The sequence below is a fragment of the Schistocerca serialis genome, chromosome 3, assembly GCF_023864345.2.
Source record: "Schistocerca serialis cubense isolate TAMUIC-IGC-003099 chromosome 3, iqSchSeri2.2, whole genome shotgun sequence".
NCBI lineage: Eukaryota > Metazoa > Arthropoda > Insecta > Orthoptera > Acrididae > Schistocerca > Schistocerca serialis.
The window spans coordinates 661,950,901-661,970,354 of record NC_064640.1 but is presented as its reverse complement, the minus strand read 5'-3'; the positions used below and the strand labels follow the sequence as shown (position 1 = coordinate 661,970,354).

The 19,454-nt window shown below is 41.5% G+C and overlaps 1 protein-coding gene across 1 annotated transcript in view; it reads right to left on the bottom strand.

The window, feature by feature from the left end:
* The window catches only part of LOC126470543 (target of rapamycin complex 2 subunit MAPKAP1), a 116,011-nt gene that overhangs the window by 40,722 nt on the left and 55,835 nt on the right, over window positions 1-19,454 (bottom strand). The window contains exons 3-5 of the mRNA XM_050098474.1: window positions 17,166-17,294; window positions 6,948-7,102; window positions 2,389-2,558 (exon numbers count right to left, since the gene is read on the bottom strand). Of these exons, the coding sequence (XP_049954431.1) occupies window positions 2,389-2,558; window positions 6,948-7,102; window positions 17,166-17,294 (454 nt within the window). The remainder of the gene's footprint in view (window positions 1-2,388; window positions 2,559-6,947; window positions 7,103-17,165; window positions 17,295-19,454) is intronic.

The following is a 19,454-nucleotide window of genomic DNA, read 5'->3' as shown; positions in this document are numbered from 1 at the left end:
AATGACCCTGCAGCAACCAGAGACACAGGGTGTCACTTCAGCATTGCGTCATTGTTGTGGAACTACTGCCAGCTGCAGCCAAACAAATGGTCTCTGAGGTGTCATTTAGACATGTGCATCGAGCCACATGGGCACTGACCCAGCAGCCACAGTAATCAGATGGAAACCACACACTGTCCAATTGTGCCGACGATTGAACCCGCCATCTGTCCAGCACCCACTGGGCAGCCACCCTTCATCGTCAGCTGTCACTTTTACCTGATGGTTCATAACTTTACTCTGCCCCAGTGCTTTGGCCACAGACTGCAGCATAAGGTGAGTTGAGAGCCCTTGACCACCAGTCATTTCTGCTGCTGCTGATTCAGCTCCAGCTCAGCTAAGGGCAGTAGTGTATCAGCTACCACCAAGCCCAGGACTGCCAAGTGTTACAGTGCAACCTCACTTTACATGAGCCAGAGAGGGAGAGCTGAAGATGCCTGCAAGACATGGTCACTTATTCTTCTCTGGTAAACATATTTGAAATACTATAAGAAAAGTACTACCCATCTTTTGGTGTCTTTCTCACGACTGCTATTTGAACCCAAAATGCCCGGGTAGGGAGCAGTGGACACAATCATGACACAGAAAAATGGCTCCCCACCTCACCAGTATGGTTGTAAAACCCAACATCTCTACAACTGCTTTCTGTGTGGAATGCACATACGACCTATTATGAGGGGTCCACAATTCTCCACTTGACAGTACAGCTCAAGAAATATGTAGAAAAGATTGTCTCTGAATTATTTAAACCATTGGTCTAAATCCTGAACTTGGCTCCAAACCAGAGGACCACAATCTGCAATGACTGCCACTTTACATCGTAGCCAGATATGAAAAGCAAAAAATCCAAGAAGTGGCAGCACCATGTCCTGCTATGGCTACCTTGGTCGATCCACCCAAGAGATTAACAACAACAAAACACTACCCACAGCACTACCACTGTACTCACGCAGGTGCAGACACTACGCGCGGCCTTATTTAAATGAGCACACAGACCACTGCAGTCAGTTCATCTCACTTCTCTATGCTGTTACCTATGCCAGCGATCGAAAGTTATGACAGCACTTTGAATTCTGTACTAACATTTTGGTATAGTCTATCATTCACTGCCTACACTTGGCCAAACTAACTGGATACTGTTTATTGGAATGGACTTTGGCTTGTGAATTGGACTTCTATTTTCATGGTGTTTGTGTAATAAGCATGTCAGGGACTGCGTCTATGTTCTTTCAGTCATAAAAAGACAGTTCTGGGAACAAAGCTGCAAACCACTACCTCAGCTTCCACCCTGCATGCAAGGTCAGCTGTCTTCATCAGTGTAGTGAGCTATTGTAGAAACTGTAGAATGGGCTCTGAATATGGGCAGCAGATATCATATGAACTGAAATGAGCTGGTTGCACCCAGTGAGATCCATAACTGCTTCCACATCTCTGATTAGACTGCATGGCAAGCACACAAAGTTGATACTGGCCAACTGTCCTGACCTGCCTTTTATTTTCCCAGTGGTCCCCATCAACAACCCAATGCTAAACCTTCCAATGACCAGCAAACCCACCCTTAGTGCCTGTCCAGACCTTTCAGGAAGATCAGCTCCAGACCCAAAACACAAGATCACAATATGTATCACCCTGGTTCAGAAGTATTTTCAATAATAACCAGGCCATGGAACCTGTTAGAGTGGAAAATTATGCAATCAGTGTCACTTTCACTGTCTGCCCACAGATTCACAACCCCATCACAACTCTCAATTCACACTCTGGTGTATGTGGACTGGCAAGGTTGAGTGCACTGGAAGGTGCTGCAAATATCAGAGATCTCGAGGGCATTCCCCCTACCTCCATACACAAGAAGTGCAGTCCCTGTCCACCTTTAACCTACATTTCATCTACACAAGGAATATAACATTAACCAAAATAGTGTCTATAATCTACATACTGCTGCAACACTGTTTCTGGCTATCGCTGTGCAACAAAATCAGCTCATGTGACACTAATCCTTGAAAAATACTTTGAAAAACCTTAATAAACACTATTCAAGACAGACAAATATACAGGTACCGTGCAGTTCTTCATAGAAGTACATAAAAAAGGACTTAACACGGTGTACAAAGAAACACTGCTATGGCAGCTGGAGGTTACTCTTGCCTTGAATGCTTGAGCTCTAAGAGAAAATGTTGAAACATTATCTGCTCTGAAGCACCATGTGGCATTAAGATACAAAGTCAGACACCTACGTCTATTTGAACATAGCATGCTACCTGCACAACTAAAAAAATTGCTGACAAAAGGTTCTGTAAAACAATTTGCAATGCAAAATTAACATTCTACATCTGTTAATGTAAGACATACTTCAGCTTGTTCACGCCATATTCTTGTGTCACTTTCCAGCATATCAGCCCAATAAGGTCTTGCACTTTTGCATTTGCCAGTACAACAACATGCATTGGATAATTCCTTTGCTCTTCTGGTAACATAGTTAAAAAGATACCATACGATCTTTTGGACATCCCAACCTGAGCCTGCAGAGAGAAAAATGAGACAGTTATTAATAGACATTCAGGACTTGGGACTGACAAAAAGGCAATAATTTAATTTCACACCGAAAACATTATGAAAAAACATCAAATTAGTCACATTGGCAAAACATTTTCAAACAATTACACTCGCACAGACTAATCTAGAAGCCAGAAAGATAAATGTCTATAGACAAGTACATTAACCAGTATCAGTAATGTGTTTGTTCCAGGATGATTTTATAATGATAAAAGATCTGTCAGCTTAATACAAGGAAAGCATCATTAGGTGAGAGGGGTCATTGTTGTTGTGACAGTTGCACCAGAACAGAAGGAAACATTCGTTAAGTGCAGGTACCTTTTGAAATCAGGTTCTGGATTTTTACTGCACCATATTAGTTTCTCAGATTTAACCAACTCTTGTCACACACTGCACTGCAATTCAGCATAAAAGGCCTGTAAAATAATGTACTCTTGCAATGAATAAAAAGCATGTATTCTGGATGTACAGTTGACACATCCACTCTGTAGTCTATTTCAATATTTTTTAATGTATGTATATTTGCTGGTGCTAATTGCAATTTTTATTTAATCTATGTTATGCACGAGAGATTTCCAGTAATTATTCCCACTATCAAGTGTTTTTCTTACAGTATCATCTCATCTTATGTGTCATATGTATCAGGTGCTGCACCACTGTGGTAGATTTACCTTAGTGTTAACGTACAAAAATTTAATCGTTACTGATGTATATTGTTCAATACATGCTAGCAAATGTGAAAATTTTGCAAGTCTACTTATGCACAGTGCAAGTTAAGGCACAAGTGACATAAGCTGCAGGTTGGAAAGCCATAACTGTAAAATTTCTAGACAAGACTTATCATAATTAACAGCGGCCATTTGGAGTGCAAATTTCAGAGGGGCACCCTGAGCACTCAAGTGCAAGACTTTTATACAGTGCTTATCAAAATTACTAGCAAAAACTGGCATGGCTGAAAATGTATGAGGGAAAATAGGGGAGGATGTCACGTGGTAGTCATTTCTGTGCAAAACTGTTCAACTGGCCCTGCTTATACAGAACTCGCACAAGCTATTCCTCATTTACAGAGTACACTTAAAACATCTGTAACTAGAATCACTTTCAAATTTGCCAGTATTATAGTTTTAAGATGTCAGTTTGATTTCTTTCTTAAAAGAAGTGATGAAACAATAGTATTTAACAAACCAACTCCCAACTGCCTCCTGGTCTCAACCTTCGTTAGTCATTGTCCTTACCCGTCTAGCCCTTTCACTGTTCCTATTCCAGCACTACACAGCCCACTATTCCACCAATGCACCCAGTCTTTTTACTTCTCTCCATTTCTGCTACCCCCTCACCCACCCTCCTCCCTTTCACCCCCCCCCCTCTCTCTCTCTCTCTCTCTCTCTCTCTCTCTCTCTCTCTCTCTCTCTCCCCCCCCCCCCCCCTCCTCTGTCCCTTATCTAACCTCCTGACTGCATCATCTAGCTGCCCCACTCCCCAACTCATCCCTGCACAATCCCAGCAGCACTTCACTCTCCTCACCCCAGCCTCCTCCTTATACCCACACAGTTGCCTCTCCCATAATGCCCTGCAGCTAGCAGTCTGGCTCCAGCTGCCAGAGACTGGTCGTGTGTGTGTGTGTGTGTGTGTGTGTGTGTGTGTGTGTGTGTGTGTGTGTGTGTGTGTGCGCGCGCGCCCATGTTGTCTAATATTGACAAAGGTCTTGTTGGCTGAAAGCTAATAGTATGACAGTCTTTTCATTATATTGTTACAAAACGAAAATACACACTACTAACAAGGAGAGTTTACAGTCTTTTAAATTTATCTGTCTAATTGTTTACACAAAAAATGCTAATTTCAACAAAACTAGATGCTATGTTTTTCAAAGTCTCAGGCCCAAATGGTATTCTATGAATCCTACACACTCCTCCCTCAACTGTCACCCTTCTAGTGCCATATTTCAATAACACAATGTTTACCCACAGCTGACCTGAATTTTCAAGCCTTCTCAACAAGAAGACAGACTGTATGGTAAGGATACGTAACAACTCATCCACCAGCAGTCAACCTAGCAGACAGGTAAAATCTCTAACTTGGTCCATAACATTCAAAAACTTACAGCAGCTCACAAATACTAAAGGAAATACTGACTGTGATAATGATGTTTCTCTCGATGAGACATCCGCAAGTGTTTAAATATCACTCATGATTGATAACACCCACTACAATTGTAATACATTTTTATTTTCCATAAAAGGAAAGCACAACCAGGTGCATAGAATGTCCATAAGAGTCAACTAACACAGATTAATACAGCGATTCTCTGGTACATGGCTTGTAAGAAGAAAATCCATCTCATATAATCCTCAGCCAGATGGAAAACCTTTTGAAAAACAGGGCAATGATCCAGCATTAAGGGTGTGACTAATAAGCTTCAGCATAAAGCGAGGTGGCCAGACTTTAACACAGAGTACTGCATACATGCCTATCTAGTACTATACCACCCACACACACCAGTGTTAAAATGTGCCAATAATGTGGCTCACCTTCAAACCCTTGCATTCAATACCATTTAAGTTTCATAACAGTTTCAAGAGCCCTTCCATGGTGTTGCAGGTTTCACCAACAGCAATTTACACTGAGGTGACAAAAAAAAGAAGTCATGGGATACTTCTTGTATCATGTTGGACTTCCTTTTGCCTGACACAGTGCACCAACTTGATGTGGCATGGATTCAAAAAGTTGTTAGAAGTACCCTGCAGAATATTGAGCCATGCTCCTTCTACACCCATCCACAGTTACAAAAGTGTCACTGGTGCAGGATTTTGTGCACAAATTGATCTTTCAATTCAATGGGATTCACGTTGGGCAATCTGGGTAGCCAAATTGTTTGCTCGAATTGTCCAGAATATTCTTCAAACCAATCGCAAACAATTGTGACCTGGTGATGTGACACATTGTCATCCATAAAAATTTCATTGTTGTTTGGGAACATGAAATCCACCAATGGTTCCAAATGGTCTCCAAGTATCCAGACTTAACCATTTCCTGTCAATGATTAGTTCAGTTGGACCACAGGACCCAATCCATTCCATATCAACACAGCCCACATCATTATGGAGCCACAGTGACTTGTTGACAATCTGGTTCCATGGCTTCATGGGGTCTGTGCTACACTCTAATCCTACTGTCAGCTCTTACCAACAGAAATTGGGACTTATCTGATCAGGCAATGGTTTTCTATTTGTCTAGTTTCCAACCAATATGGTAATCAGCCCACGAGAGGTCATGCAGGTGATGTCATGCTGTAAGCAAAAGCAGTTGTGTAGGTCCTCAGTTGCCAAGCCCATTAATGCCAAATTTCGCTGCAATGTCTGAACAGACACGTTTGTCATATGTCCCATATTGATTCCTGCAATTATTTCATGCAATGTTTTTGTTGGTATTGACAACTCTACGCAAATGCCGCTGCTTTTGGTCATAAGTGAAGGGCGTCAGCCACTGTGTTGTCTGTGGTGAGAATGATTCCTTAAATTTGGTATGTTCAGCACACTCTTGAAACTGTGGATCTCTAAATGTTGAATTCCTTAATGATTTCAAAAATGGGATGTCCCATGAATTTGGCTCCAATTACTATTCCGTGTTTAAAGTCTGTTAATTCCCATCATGTGGTCATAATCACGTCGGAAACCTTTTCACATGATATTACGATCATCTGTATATGTGAATATCGCTATTGAATGACTTTTTGTCACCTGAGTGTATTTCCTATACCGACACATTGGACTGTCTGATTCTCCTTCAAGAGTTATTGCCGACTTTTTATTACTAATTTTGTTGCTCACACTTCTTTTTCCATTAAATGCAATTTAGTTTTCAGTTTTTAAAACTGTGCCTGTCTCATTAGCAACAGAATCTTGAATCTGTTGCTTTGGGAGGTTTGTAGTCAGTCAGGTTTTCTGCAACTTTCTGCTTTTCAAACAAACATTTTCTTTTGTGAGGGACATTAATTTCATCCAGCATCGTCTTCTTTTCATAAACAGGAAACACATCAATCAGTCCTGATTATCTCTCAGAGAATAATCTGAATTGCACATAATTTTGATAGAGGTAGTGATTATTTACATTAAGGGAATATTGAATTAACTGACTAGCTGATTAATGAGTAATGCATGCACTGTGAGACTGTGTCATTGTTTAATTTTAACTCTTTTAATGTTATTTTCTGGTGATTCTGTTGAAGTAAGATATTGAATTTATGTCTTAACACAGTTCACTTACATACTTCACATTTATGAACTAACAAATTCCCAAAACAGTATAACAATTCTAAATAAAGTATTTTTAACTAGGCATAGATTGGAAGAACTTACTGTTCCATCATATTTGGCATAGTCTTGGAAAGGATTTGGTGGCAGATTGGGATACTTCTCCAATTGATCAGCTAACAGAGACTGGATTTTGCCACTAGGAATGGTATTCCTCCTTCGAAAATCCTTTCTTTCAAAAAGGGCTGCTCTCTCTTCACCTGCAGAAGGAATAAATTCAACCAAAATTAAGATGATTTGTTCAAACACATAGTGTATTACAACTAAGGAACTTAAATCCTTCCAGAACAAGCAGTTTCAAATTTAACATTCTACTTGGTTTTGTACTAATGTTCCACAGTTATGTCTAATGTGACATTACAAAAGCTTTGTCAAATCAAAAATCCTATCCCAATTTTACACTTATACCTGTATCCTCTTTGTCAGCACTTAAAAATCTTTGCTGCTACAGTAAACTTTCACAGGCTCACCAATTTTTCCTTCAGTAACAGGATACATAGTACACAAAAGACCAAGAAATAATTCTGGCATTTAACTACAGTAAAACCCCCTTCTTACACTTTTCAGTGACAGACTACCAATAGTGTAAAACACAAGAAAGTGTAAAATACAGGAAAGCAAAGGAAACACAGCAAGTGAAAATGAATAAATTACTTTTCTATAATTCTCTTGACATTGTTCAAAATATGACATTCAACCAATTAAAATTTTTCCTATTTAAAAAAATCTGAAATAATAAATTGTTTTTGTTTGAGTCTAAAAACAATTAGCTCTACTTGTCTCTCCACAGTATACAAAGCATCAAACAAATTTATCACCTCCTGATACTCTGGTGTTGGAAGGCGAGGAAGTTGAATGCATGCCAGAGGGTATGGACCTGGATACCCACTAGGGGTCTGTGTGCTCTGGCGCGCGCCTGTGCCACGAACCTCACTGTGCGAATGTGCCACTCTCCGTGCCAAGTGAAGTCCACAGCCAATCGCGTTTCCCACGGTCATGTATTTAACCGGCCGTGTGGCACTACCCCGGCAGTCTGGTATTCACCGTAGTTCGCATGTGCAGCTCGGCTGTACTGTGTTCCAGTTCTGTGCATTGAGATACATACTGTCGTCATTTGGAGTGTTCCTGCAGTGTTGTCTTGCCATGTTAATCACCTCAGTTCTTGCTTGCCTTGTGTTGTGTCCTGGTCAGTCTTAGTGTCTGTCGTCCCCTACTACTTCATCTGTCTTGTCTGTTCATTGTTAGTGATGCCTCCAGCTGCTCCCCTGCCTGGTGGCTTTGCGTCTCCATTCTCGACTGCACACTGTTCGCTGGTTGCTCACAGCTATAACACTGGCGATGAGGTAAAAGGGTGGGTAGCATGGAGGCTAAATTGGTCTGTCTCCTGGAGCAGTTCATGCAGCAGCAGCAGCAGCAGCAGCAGCAGCAGCAGCAGCAGTGACAGTTAGAAGCCTTACAGCAATCCTTGCAGTTGCTGCTGGACAAAGTCACAGCACGAGATGCCCTTGATTCGCAATATTGTCGCTCAACTGGCACCTGGTCCAGAGGCCGCACGGCTGTGCTGAAACTCAATATCCCCTTGCTGGAAGACAGTCTGTGCATAGCCCACTCCTTTGAAATCACACAAGCGGCAAACAAACGCCTCATGGCGAAGCCACAGGTGGCAGCAGTAGAGTCCTCTCTGCTTTGACCTGTGGTATTGGGACAGTCCTGGATGGCTCAGAACAGCACATTGTGCATGCATCCAAGATGCTATCCCCAGCACAGAGGAACTATTCTCAGATTGAGAAAGAGTCTCTTGCAGTTGTGTTTGCCGTTCAACAGTTTCACATCTACCTGGCTGGGACAAAGTTCACTCTCCTCACTGATCACAAGCCTTTGATTACCATGTTTTGCCCCCCCCCCCCCCCTCCCCCCGCCCCCCTCTCCCACACACACCTCCCAGAGCAAACTGCTCAATGTCTTCAGCACTGGGTGTTGTTCTTCAGCAATTACACTTACGTTATCCGATGTAAGCCCACCTTTCAACACTCCAACACCGATGCCTTGTCGAGTTTTCCCTTGGGCCTTGATCCCAAGTTTGACCAGCAGGAAGTCCTCTGCTTTCACAATGATATGGCCCGCCAAGATACACTGGATGGATTTCCCATCACGGTTGCACAGGTCACGCCAGGACTCCCATCCTGGGTCAGGTTCTCCACTATGTGACCCATGATTGTCCCACCTATCTGACTCGCCGTTTGAAAACTGAATTCAGTCCCTGGTGGCACCTCTCACACAAGCTCTTGGTTGTGGCAGGTGTCACTCTGTTGGCCGCAGAGGGTGCACCCATCAGGTGATCATCCCACCAGATTTGCACCACTGTGTTCTATGCTTGCTACACCATGGACACTGGGGGATTTCCCATATGAAGGCATTGGCACACCAGCACGTTTATTGGCCAGGCATCGATAGCAACACTGAATGCTTGGTCTGTGGGTGCACCATGTGTGAACATCACCAGGCCAGCCATTCGCAATCATTTGCACCCTAGCCCACACTTTGCCAGCCTTGGGACCACATCCATCTTGATTTTGCGGGCCCATTCTTGGGATTGATGTGGTTGCTCATTGTGGATGCATACTCCAGATACCTGTATGTGGTGCGCATGGCGTTCACCATGGCTGACGCTACACTCACGGCCTTGGCTCACGTTCTCACCATCGAAGGACTGCCTCATACCTTGGCCCCCAACTGACAGCAGCCTCCTTCCAAGCATTCTGTGAGACCAATGGTATCAAACACATCCACTCCCATCCATTGCATCTGTCCTCCAATGGCACAGCAAAACAAATGGTCAGGACGTTTAAACAACAGCTGAAAATAGCAGTTCAATCCTCTGCCGCCACGTCAGCCCTCACCTTATTCCTGAGCACTTATCACACCATGCCGATTGATGGTCATAGTCCAGCCGAACTCTTCCATCAGCGGCAACCAAAGACCCTGCTCCACCTGCTGATGCCATCACCTTCCAAGCCCCGCTTCCAAGCCTCTCACCGCTACACCCTTGACGTGGCCATGTGGGCCCCCTCATATGGGGGCAAGGCTGCTTCGACTCCCATCACAGTAGTTGTGACCCACAGGCAGCTTGTGACGTCAGTACAGGCACATAAGGGGCTCGAGTGCCCCCACCATAGCCAACTGTGGCCTCGTACCCCTTCGTGGCACCTCACTTCCCCCAATCCCCTGCCGCCTCCTGGTGTGTACAAGGTCTTCGAGTTGGCCCCACTGTCGACGGCCGCCAGCTCCCTGCACGTACACTGGCACTCCTTTCTGTATCCACAAGGATCCGAGGCGACATGCGATGCCCTGCCCTCTGGTGCCGTTTTGATGGATTCCATGGACTGCCCTCCCAACCAACCAATGGTAGTTGATGACACAGGGTCTCCCTCCATTCCTCCTTCCGCACACCACGGCACCATCCGGGGCATTACCACCCCCTATGTACAGGTTTTGGATGGGGGGAGGGGAGGGATTTGGTGTTGGCCCAGGGGAAGTTGAATGCGCACCATACGGTACGGACCTGGATACCCACTAGGGGGTCTCTGTGCTCGAGCACGCTTGCGTCACAAGCCTCGCCGTGCCAGTGCACCACACTCCATACCATGTGAAGTCCACGGCCAATTGCATTTCCGCATTCATGTATCTAGGCAGCCACACGGTGCTATCCCAGCAGTCTGTTATGCGCCGTAGTTCACATGTGCATCTCGGCCGTACTGCAATCCAGTTCCATGTGTTGAGATACATACTGTTGTTGTTTGGAGTGTTCCTGCGTTGTTGCTTTATCATCATGTTTATCGCCTCAGTTCTGGCTTGCTTGCCTCATGTTGTGTACTGGTTGACCGTAGTGTCTGTCATCCCCTCCTTGTTCATCTATCCTGTCTGTTCGTTGTTAGCGATACCTCCAGCAGCTCCCCCGCTTGGTGGCTTCATGTCTCCTTTCTCTGCCATGCACCGCTGGCTGTCACTCGCGGCTACAACAGGTACAATACCAGTGTACTACCTCAAATGTTAATAGCTTCCACACCTTGTCTGCTGCTTGACACAACTGGTTCTCTGCCACCACCTCAATCATCCTCTTCACCAATCACCTCCCTCTCCGATTCTTCAAAGTGTTTGGTAATGATTTTATCTACTGTTAGCATCCCTGAAGTGATGACTGAAGCATCAACACTGACATATTCTTGAAATGAAGACGATAGACATATCACAGAAAAATTTGTATGCTCAGACAAATCATCTTAGACAAATCTTCTTCCAGTGTTTCCTGTGTGTTTTCTGTGACCTTAAATCCTGATTTCATGAAACAGTCACAAACAATTAAAGGAGTCCACATCCATTCACACTTTGGCTTTATAATGCATAGCATCCAATCCAAAAGTGATATGGTCATAGATTTTACATCCTTGCCATTATTGTGCATAAATACAGCCTTCTGGACAAGCTTCCTTATATATTTCCATGTAAACGAATGGATGATTCCCACATTTCACAGTTGAAGCTCCCTTGTGCAATTAGGAGGCAGGAACACTAACTTAATATTTCTGAGCTGCAGACTGTCAGGATGTGCTGTACATCTGCCAAGTAGCACCATTATTCCCCCCCCCCTTTTTTTTGCGCCCCCATTTTAGTATCCAGTGCATGCCTGGACCTGCATGAAATGAGTGCGAAGATGGAACTGGTCATCCATGCAGTGCTATTGGGAACAGAATTAATTGGCAAAGTTACCACATTTTTTAATCACCTTGGCTTTTTAAATTTACCAATTACTAAAGAAGATAATTTTTCAGACCCATCATCACTAGCCCTAAGTAAAACAGTTATCATCGGATTACTCAGTTTCCCACCATGGATTTTTTCACCTTTAAAATATAAGGTCTTACCTGGTAATATTTTATATAAAAGATCAGTTTTGTCAACATTAAAAATATCTTTTAAATCATAATATTTTCAGTTCTTTTTCCATTGGTCCACAGTTCCACTTCCAATACTTACGCTTTCATCATGCAGTTGGTTGTAAACAATGTTATGATGAGTTTTAAATTGACTGATCCAAACATTCAATGCTGTGAAATTGGTGATACCCATTTTTACAGCAAACTGATGTGCCTTTTCTCTCACTAAGTTGCCACCAAGTGGATAGCCGGTTTGTGGGGGTCGAAGGGACCAGACTACAAAGGCCATCGGTCCCTCCACCAAGTGGAATTCCTGATGCTCTAGTGATAACAAACCACTCAGCAACGAGTTTATCCAAATAATCATATGCTGATGGCTGAATGTATTTATGCTTTTTTTGCTACAGAACCAGACTGTCCCGCATTGGCATCAATGTTAAGCTGATTTCTCACAATCACATTCAGGGTGGAAACGGAAAGTCCTAGGTCCTTTGCTAATTAAACCCATGATCCAACATTAAAATCTATGCATTGTAGAATCATCATTTTTTTCTTCCACAGAAATACATTTCCTATCTTTTATCATCATTTACTTATAGGCACTGATTCAAGTTACTACAGAACATGGCTATTACACTGGTGTTTGTTTTCTTATTATTACTAGTACAGTACTATTTTTTTTCTGGATCATTGTTAGTATTATAGCTCCCTTATTCAGTCAAAGAAGCAGTCACTATATGGAAAAGTTAGACTTTACTGACTACTGTTAGTAAAGTTTAATCTTATGGCGAATTTTGTTTCAGAATTCTTAAGTAAATAAGCAATAATCATGTTTATTTTTAGCAATAAGAAGACTCCTTGCCTATTTCTTTTGGTGACCTGTTGGCACAATCAGAACATCTCCTGTTGACTGTCTTCTGTTTTTAATTGCAGCAACTTAAAACGATCTGACGGTAATGACTCTAGTAGCAACCTTCCTTCTGCTCAGCTTTAATTTAATTTCACAGTCATTTATACAAATAAACACCGCTTTTGAAGACAGTTGTCTCTATAATGGGCTTTCACGAAACATTGTTACTTTTGCATGAAGTACACTAATCCGTACTAGGCGTGCAGTCTTAGGTTGGTATGACTGCATGTCACCCGTAAATATTCCTCCACAAGATGCTCCATAACACAATGACAATTTTTGCCCAGGACATCCCTGAGCTGAGTGACTTCCTTGTCGGCAACAAGCTGTAAGATTTCATGCTTATTGTCCTCTGTTTACAAAGACTGCCAAAAATAGCATTTTAACCAACACTGTCTTACAAGTTTTATTTACTATGACTGTATAATGATTATCAATAATAAGTCTCAAATTAGAACATGAATATCTTTTTAATGTGGCTTCACAAAAGTCTTTTGTTTACACCACTGGATATCGGAATGAAGATTGATTCAGTTTTCATTCCAAATACCCAAAAATGAGATGATTCTTGTGGGTGTGGACCAAGTTATACTGAGAGTATAACATAAAAAACATAAAATATTTGAATATAATACTCACTATCCTGATAATTTATCAGGAGTTTGTCAAAATGTGTCAATACATTACAGTAAACTGGACCTGCAAATATTTACGGAATTAATACACTGTCAAAATGAAACAGTTATGCACTTTTAATAAATTTTGTTGTGACTTGGCAAGACAGCCAAGCCACTGGGAGGTAGCCGAAAGGCACGCGTAAAGCTCACGCAGGATGGTGTGAGGTCTGGAACAGGTAAAGTAATTATACTTGCAAGAAAAGTACGTAGCTGCTGGAATACTTAACTTTAATCCATAATTGGTGAACATCGGTCTGATGGTACATGCATCACAAGATAAATAGCAATTGATAATGGCGCCTTGCTAGGTCGTAGCAAATGACTTAGCTGAAGGCTATGCTAAATTTACCATCCACAAAATACCTAATCTTGACTATTCTGACCAAGTGCTGCCACAACTGAGATCTAACTGACATTTTTACTTAAACTGATCTAACAGTCTCTGTTAAGATATTCACCTACAGAGTAGAAGGAGTTGCCAATCAAATAGTCTTTCAAACTTTGTTTAAACTGTGCTTTATCTGACACCAAGTTTTTAAAATTTCATTAAGGAATAAATATACTGAGAAGCAATGGTTAGAATAACAAGTTCCTTGGACAGGTTTCTAATGATGTTCTTGAATTTATACCACAATGAGTCTTTTATACACTAAAAACTTTTGCTCAGTTTGACAAGTTGCCCCAGAATATGATCCCATATAACATAATAGAATGAAAGTAAGCAGAAGAAAATGCATGTTTGTGTGTGTTAACACTCAGTCACTGCCTTCATGATAATCACAAACACAGTTGTGGCTAAGTACTGACACACGAAAATGTGCAAGTGGGTTTTCCTCGTTTTCCTCTTCATTCTGATCATGTCCAATGGTGTAAATAATGTCCTTCATGAATGCATGTTAAAAAGATATTTACTTTCTACTCTGAGACTAATTATTGATAATCATTATAAATTACGCTAAATAAAACTTTTAACACAATATTGGTAAAAACACTAAAGCTGGCAGTCTTCATTAACAGAGAACAATAGGCACAAAATCTATAGCTTGTTGCTGACAAGGTCACTCTGCTCAGGGATGTCCTAGGAAATTGCCATTATGTTATGGAGTATCTTGTGCACGAATTTTTACATGTGACATCAGGTCATTCCAAACGAAGACTGCATGCCTACTACGGATTAGTATATTTCAGGTGGAAGTAACACTGATTCATGAAAGTCCATCATAGAGACTGCTGTCTTCAAAAGTGGTATTTATTTGTATAAATGACTGTGAAATTAAATTAAAGCCATTGTAATACAAAACAATGAGCAGAAGAGTGGTTGCTACTAAAGTCAGTGTCATCGGATCATGATTATCATTAAGGCAGTGACTCAACACATTTTTCCACCCTTCCAAACACTGCAAGCCTATAACAAAGGTGGCCACAACCCAACACACCTACAATTAAAATCTTGCTTACTGCACTAACACTATGTTACATCATCAATAACTTCGTGTATAGTCTATGTTTTCTGCTTTCTTCCAAGGCTGACTTTGAACAGGAATATAATACAACTGTTTTTGAGCACCACTGCTGGTAGGTGCTGATTCAACATGAAGCTACCAAAACTTCTGATAAGTGCTGCAGTCTCATGAGTGCATTGGGTACCTCTAAAGCACCACGATTTGTGATTTTTATCTTTCAGCTCGAAATTTATTCAGGTATTAAGCAGTTAAGGGTCATGATAACATCAAAGAAAACTTAAAATGCAGGATATGTTATAACATGGAATTGTTTTGGGAGAATAGGACTTCTGCTGGGACTGACAAAAATGAATATAAAAAGTAGGAAAACATAAAATGCGGGAACTTAAAAATGGGGTTTTACTGTATCACATGATGTTCCTTCCACACAGTTACAGCATGTAACCGTAACACTACAGCACCATCTGCTAAAAATATCAGGTCACTGATATTATTCATTATAAGAATAATTTCCCTAGTGTATATCTGAGATGATTTATAACAGCTCAATGAGACTTTTTTGTCTTAACTGAGTGAGGTGGCCCAGTGGTAGGATTCTTAACTCTTATTTGGGGTGGCAGGGGAGGGGGGGAATGGTTCAAATCCCTGTTCGGTCATGGACACTTAGGTTTTCCACAATTTCTACAAATCTCTTAGGTGTGTGTGCTGGGGCTTATGGGCGCTCAACGTCGAGGTCTTCAGCGCCCAAAATCTCTTAGGGCAAATGCCAGGATGTTCCTTTTAATAGCATAGTCAATTTCTTTCCCTATACTCCCACAATCCAAGCTTGTGCTCCATCTCTAATAACCTTGTTGCCAGCAGGATGTTATACCCTAATGTTCTTTCCTCCCTTCCTTCCTTTAGAATATTCCATTTACTACTGCTGCTGTAAACAAAGTAACTTGTAAAAATGGCTGATAGTGGGAGACTCGGTTGACAGTATCTAATTGTGAATGGTTTAAAGTGTGTAAGATACTGCTGCCAAACCTTCAACATTTATAACTAATAATGTTGTTTAATCCAATACTACAGGATTGATAGCTGGTTAGTGGTCACCATTATATGAAAGGCAGTGCAGACATTGCAGCAGAGGTGACATACAACATGACCACTTTCACAGACGGTCCTACCTCTGATTGGATAGAATATGCCTGTGACGGGACTTGAAGTGAAGTAAGATTTGCTGTGTGGGTGCACAGAACACATCCATCAACTGAGTCTTCCACAAAGCTATGACACATCTGGCAAAGGGTTGGGAATAGTTGTGGCATAAGGGCGGATTACACAATATTTTGAAATTTAGGTAGATGACAAAATTCCATTTGGCAAAAGGCGGGAAGAACTGTGAGTAGGATGTTCCTTGTTTTAGGGCATCTTGATAGGTAGTTGAAGCTTTGGCAATGGATGTGGTTAAGTTGATCAAGTTGGGGTTGATACTGGGCAATGAGGGGACTGCTTCTTAGCAGCACATCAACCACATAAATGGTCATCACCAATTTATGGCTAAAAGAAGAGATGACAATCCAGTGGCAGGAAACACTGGTGAGCACAATATATGCCACTTCAATAGCTGTTTCACAAGTTGTGCTATTCCCATACTTTTTATATTATGAATTAAGGGAAAATACCTTGTCTTATAGTTGAGTAAACACAACAATACTCAGTACTGTAACTCTAATTAACAATACAATGTAAATGTACTTGTACTAAGCAGGGCATTAGCACTAGTGCGAAGTAACCATCACAATGGCCGAAGAACTGAAACACAATTACTACTCCCAATAAATGTTTTAACAGTGACTATTCACATGATTTTACTAAGAAAATAAATACTACCAATATATTATTTTAGTAGGTACTACACTACGATTTGTAACGGAGTGACAACAGAAAGTTACCAAGTTTATCTTGCTCACTTAAACATACCCATTCACCAGTCACAGAGCAGACTTCTCTGCCAACTTTTTTTGACAAAGTTACAGCTGATATAATCCCACTGCTGCTTTCATGTTTCTCTTCTCCTACTTTTCTATTAGCCTCGTTTATTCCAAAAGCTGCACATCACTCTTAAACGGCTTATTGTCATATTGACTAAGATCTAGCTGCTTCAATTTGTGAAGTTACTGATGACAATCTCTTTACTTATAAAATTTAAAATAAGTTACATTTCATACTATATATTCTTCTCCACTAACTTATTAATTATGAGTTAATTAGAAGCACTTATAAACAAAACATACTTGATAACACATTTGGGTTTGATTCCCACTTAATGTGCTTTATTCCTGCAGCCCTTTTCCTCTCCTGATTCATTCTCTCTAAGTGCTGCGCCGTGTTCGAGCGCTGCCGATGAATTCCAAACCCAATATCTGAAAATTAGGTGTATTTAGTTTTTATGAACTGTAAAACTTGTTACAAGCAACATAGGAAATACTTAAAAAATTCAGGCTTTATATCTCATCTGTAGAGATATAACGGCTCAAAAATGTTGTTACAATTTAACATTTTTTTATTTCAAAGAACTTCAGAATTTGTTAAGCTAGTGAATGTGAAAATCACAAGACTGTCACAAACAAAAATAATCTTAAAAAAAATTACACCATTAAATAAAATATAAATATATATTACTTAAAAAGGGAAACAAGCAGGGATTCTTCAAACATTTTCAGTGAATGTAGATGCATTTCCAGTAAAACCCGTTAAGTATATAACAACAGGCCATCAGAGAAGATTGCCTGTAGAAGTCAGTTTTGGCAATGATATAGTGGCAGTCAAATGAAAACCAAGCACTCACCACAACAGGGCCATGTAAAGGTTCCATTCAAGAATAATCACCACACATGGTAAGACATTTATCACACTGGGAGACGAGATGATCAATTCCTGTTAAGTAGAATGTGGTTGGCCACTGACAGAGCCACAATCATACCCACTCTTGCACTTCCTCGTCCAACTGGAGCCGATGTCCATGTGTTTTTGTCACAGATGTGAAAATCACACAGTGAAAGATCTGGGAAATATATGGGCTGTACAGACAATATTGCAGTGTTTCCCAACCAAATTACTCATGCATAGCCTTTGTCCAATTGGCAGTGTGGGGGTGGGTGTCATCATGCAACACAATGATTCCATCCAACATCATTCTCACAGTCCAAGAGCAAATGGCAAATCCAATAGTGTAAACTTCCCAATTCTCTCCCATCAAAGAAATCCAAAGTTGTTCACACAAGTTACAGTAAGACTCTTATGACCTCCTCCTTTGACTGCAGGGGCCCTCTGCTTGTTGAGTTCATTGTGTGTAGAACCACAATCAATGCACAGTGCTATGAAAACACTTTGCAGAAACTATGATGCACCATAAAATCAAAATGCCCAGGAGTGCTGTTGGACAGAATCATCCTGTTGGATGATAATGCCCACACTGTCAACAGAATGAAGGCTACACAAAAGTGATTTGGTTGGGAAATACTGCAACATACTTCATACAGCCCGGATATTTCACCATGCGATTTTCACATCTTTCATGACCTCAAGAAAGCTAAGCTTAAGACATCGATTTCAGTAGGATGAAGAAGTGAAAGAGTGAGTGCGGTTGTGGGTCTGCCAGCAGCTGCCCATATTCTATGAAACACGAATTGATTATCTTGTCTATCAGTGCGACAAATGTCTAAATGCTTGTGATGATTACTTTTGAATGGAAACATCCTGTGGTCCTGTTGTGACAGGTGTTCAGTTTCATTTGACTGCCCCATATACAATGAAGAGCAAAAGGAACTGGTACACCTGACTAATATCGTATAGGGCCTCCAAGAGAACCCAAAAGGGTCGCAACATGACATGGCATTGACTCGACTAACATCTGAAGTACAGCTGGAGGGAACTGCACCATGAATGCTGCAGGGCTGTCTATGAATACGTAAGAATGTAAGGGGGTAGAGATCTCTTTTGAACAGTATGTTGCAAGGCATCCCAGATATGCTCAATAATGTTCATGTCTGGAGAGTTTGGTGGGCAGCACAAGTGTTTAAATCCAGAAGAGAGTTCCTGGAGCAACTATGTAGCAATTTTGGATGTGTGGGGGTGTCGCATTGTCCTAGTGGAATTGGCCAAGTCCGTCAGAATGCACAATGGACATGAATGGAGGCAGGTGATCAGACAAGATGGTTACGTACATGTCACCTGTCAGAATCATAACTAGATGTATCAGGGGTCCCACATCACTCCAATTGCACACATCCCACACCATTACACAGCCTCCACCAGCTTGAACAGTCCCCTGCTGACATCAGTGACCATGTATTTATGAGATTGTCTCCATCTAGAGCAATTTGCAGAAGGGTTGCACTTCTGTCATGGTGAACGATTCTCTTGAGTTGTCATTGGTCCCGTTCTTGCAGGATCTTTTTCAGACGGCAGTGATGTCAGAGGTTTGATGTTTTACCAGATTCCTCATATTCACGGTATACTCGTGAAATGGTCATACAGGAAAATCCCCACTTCATTGCTACCTCGGAGGTGCTGTGTCCCAT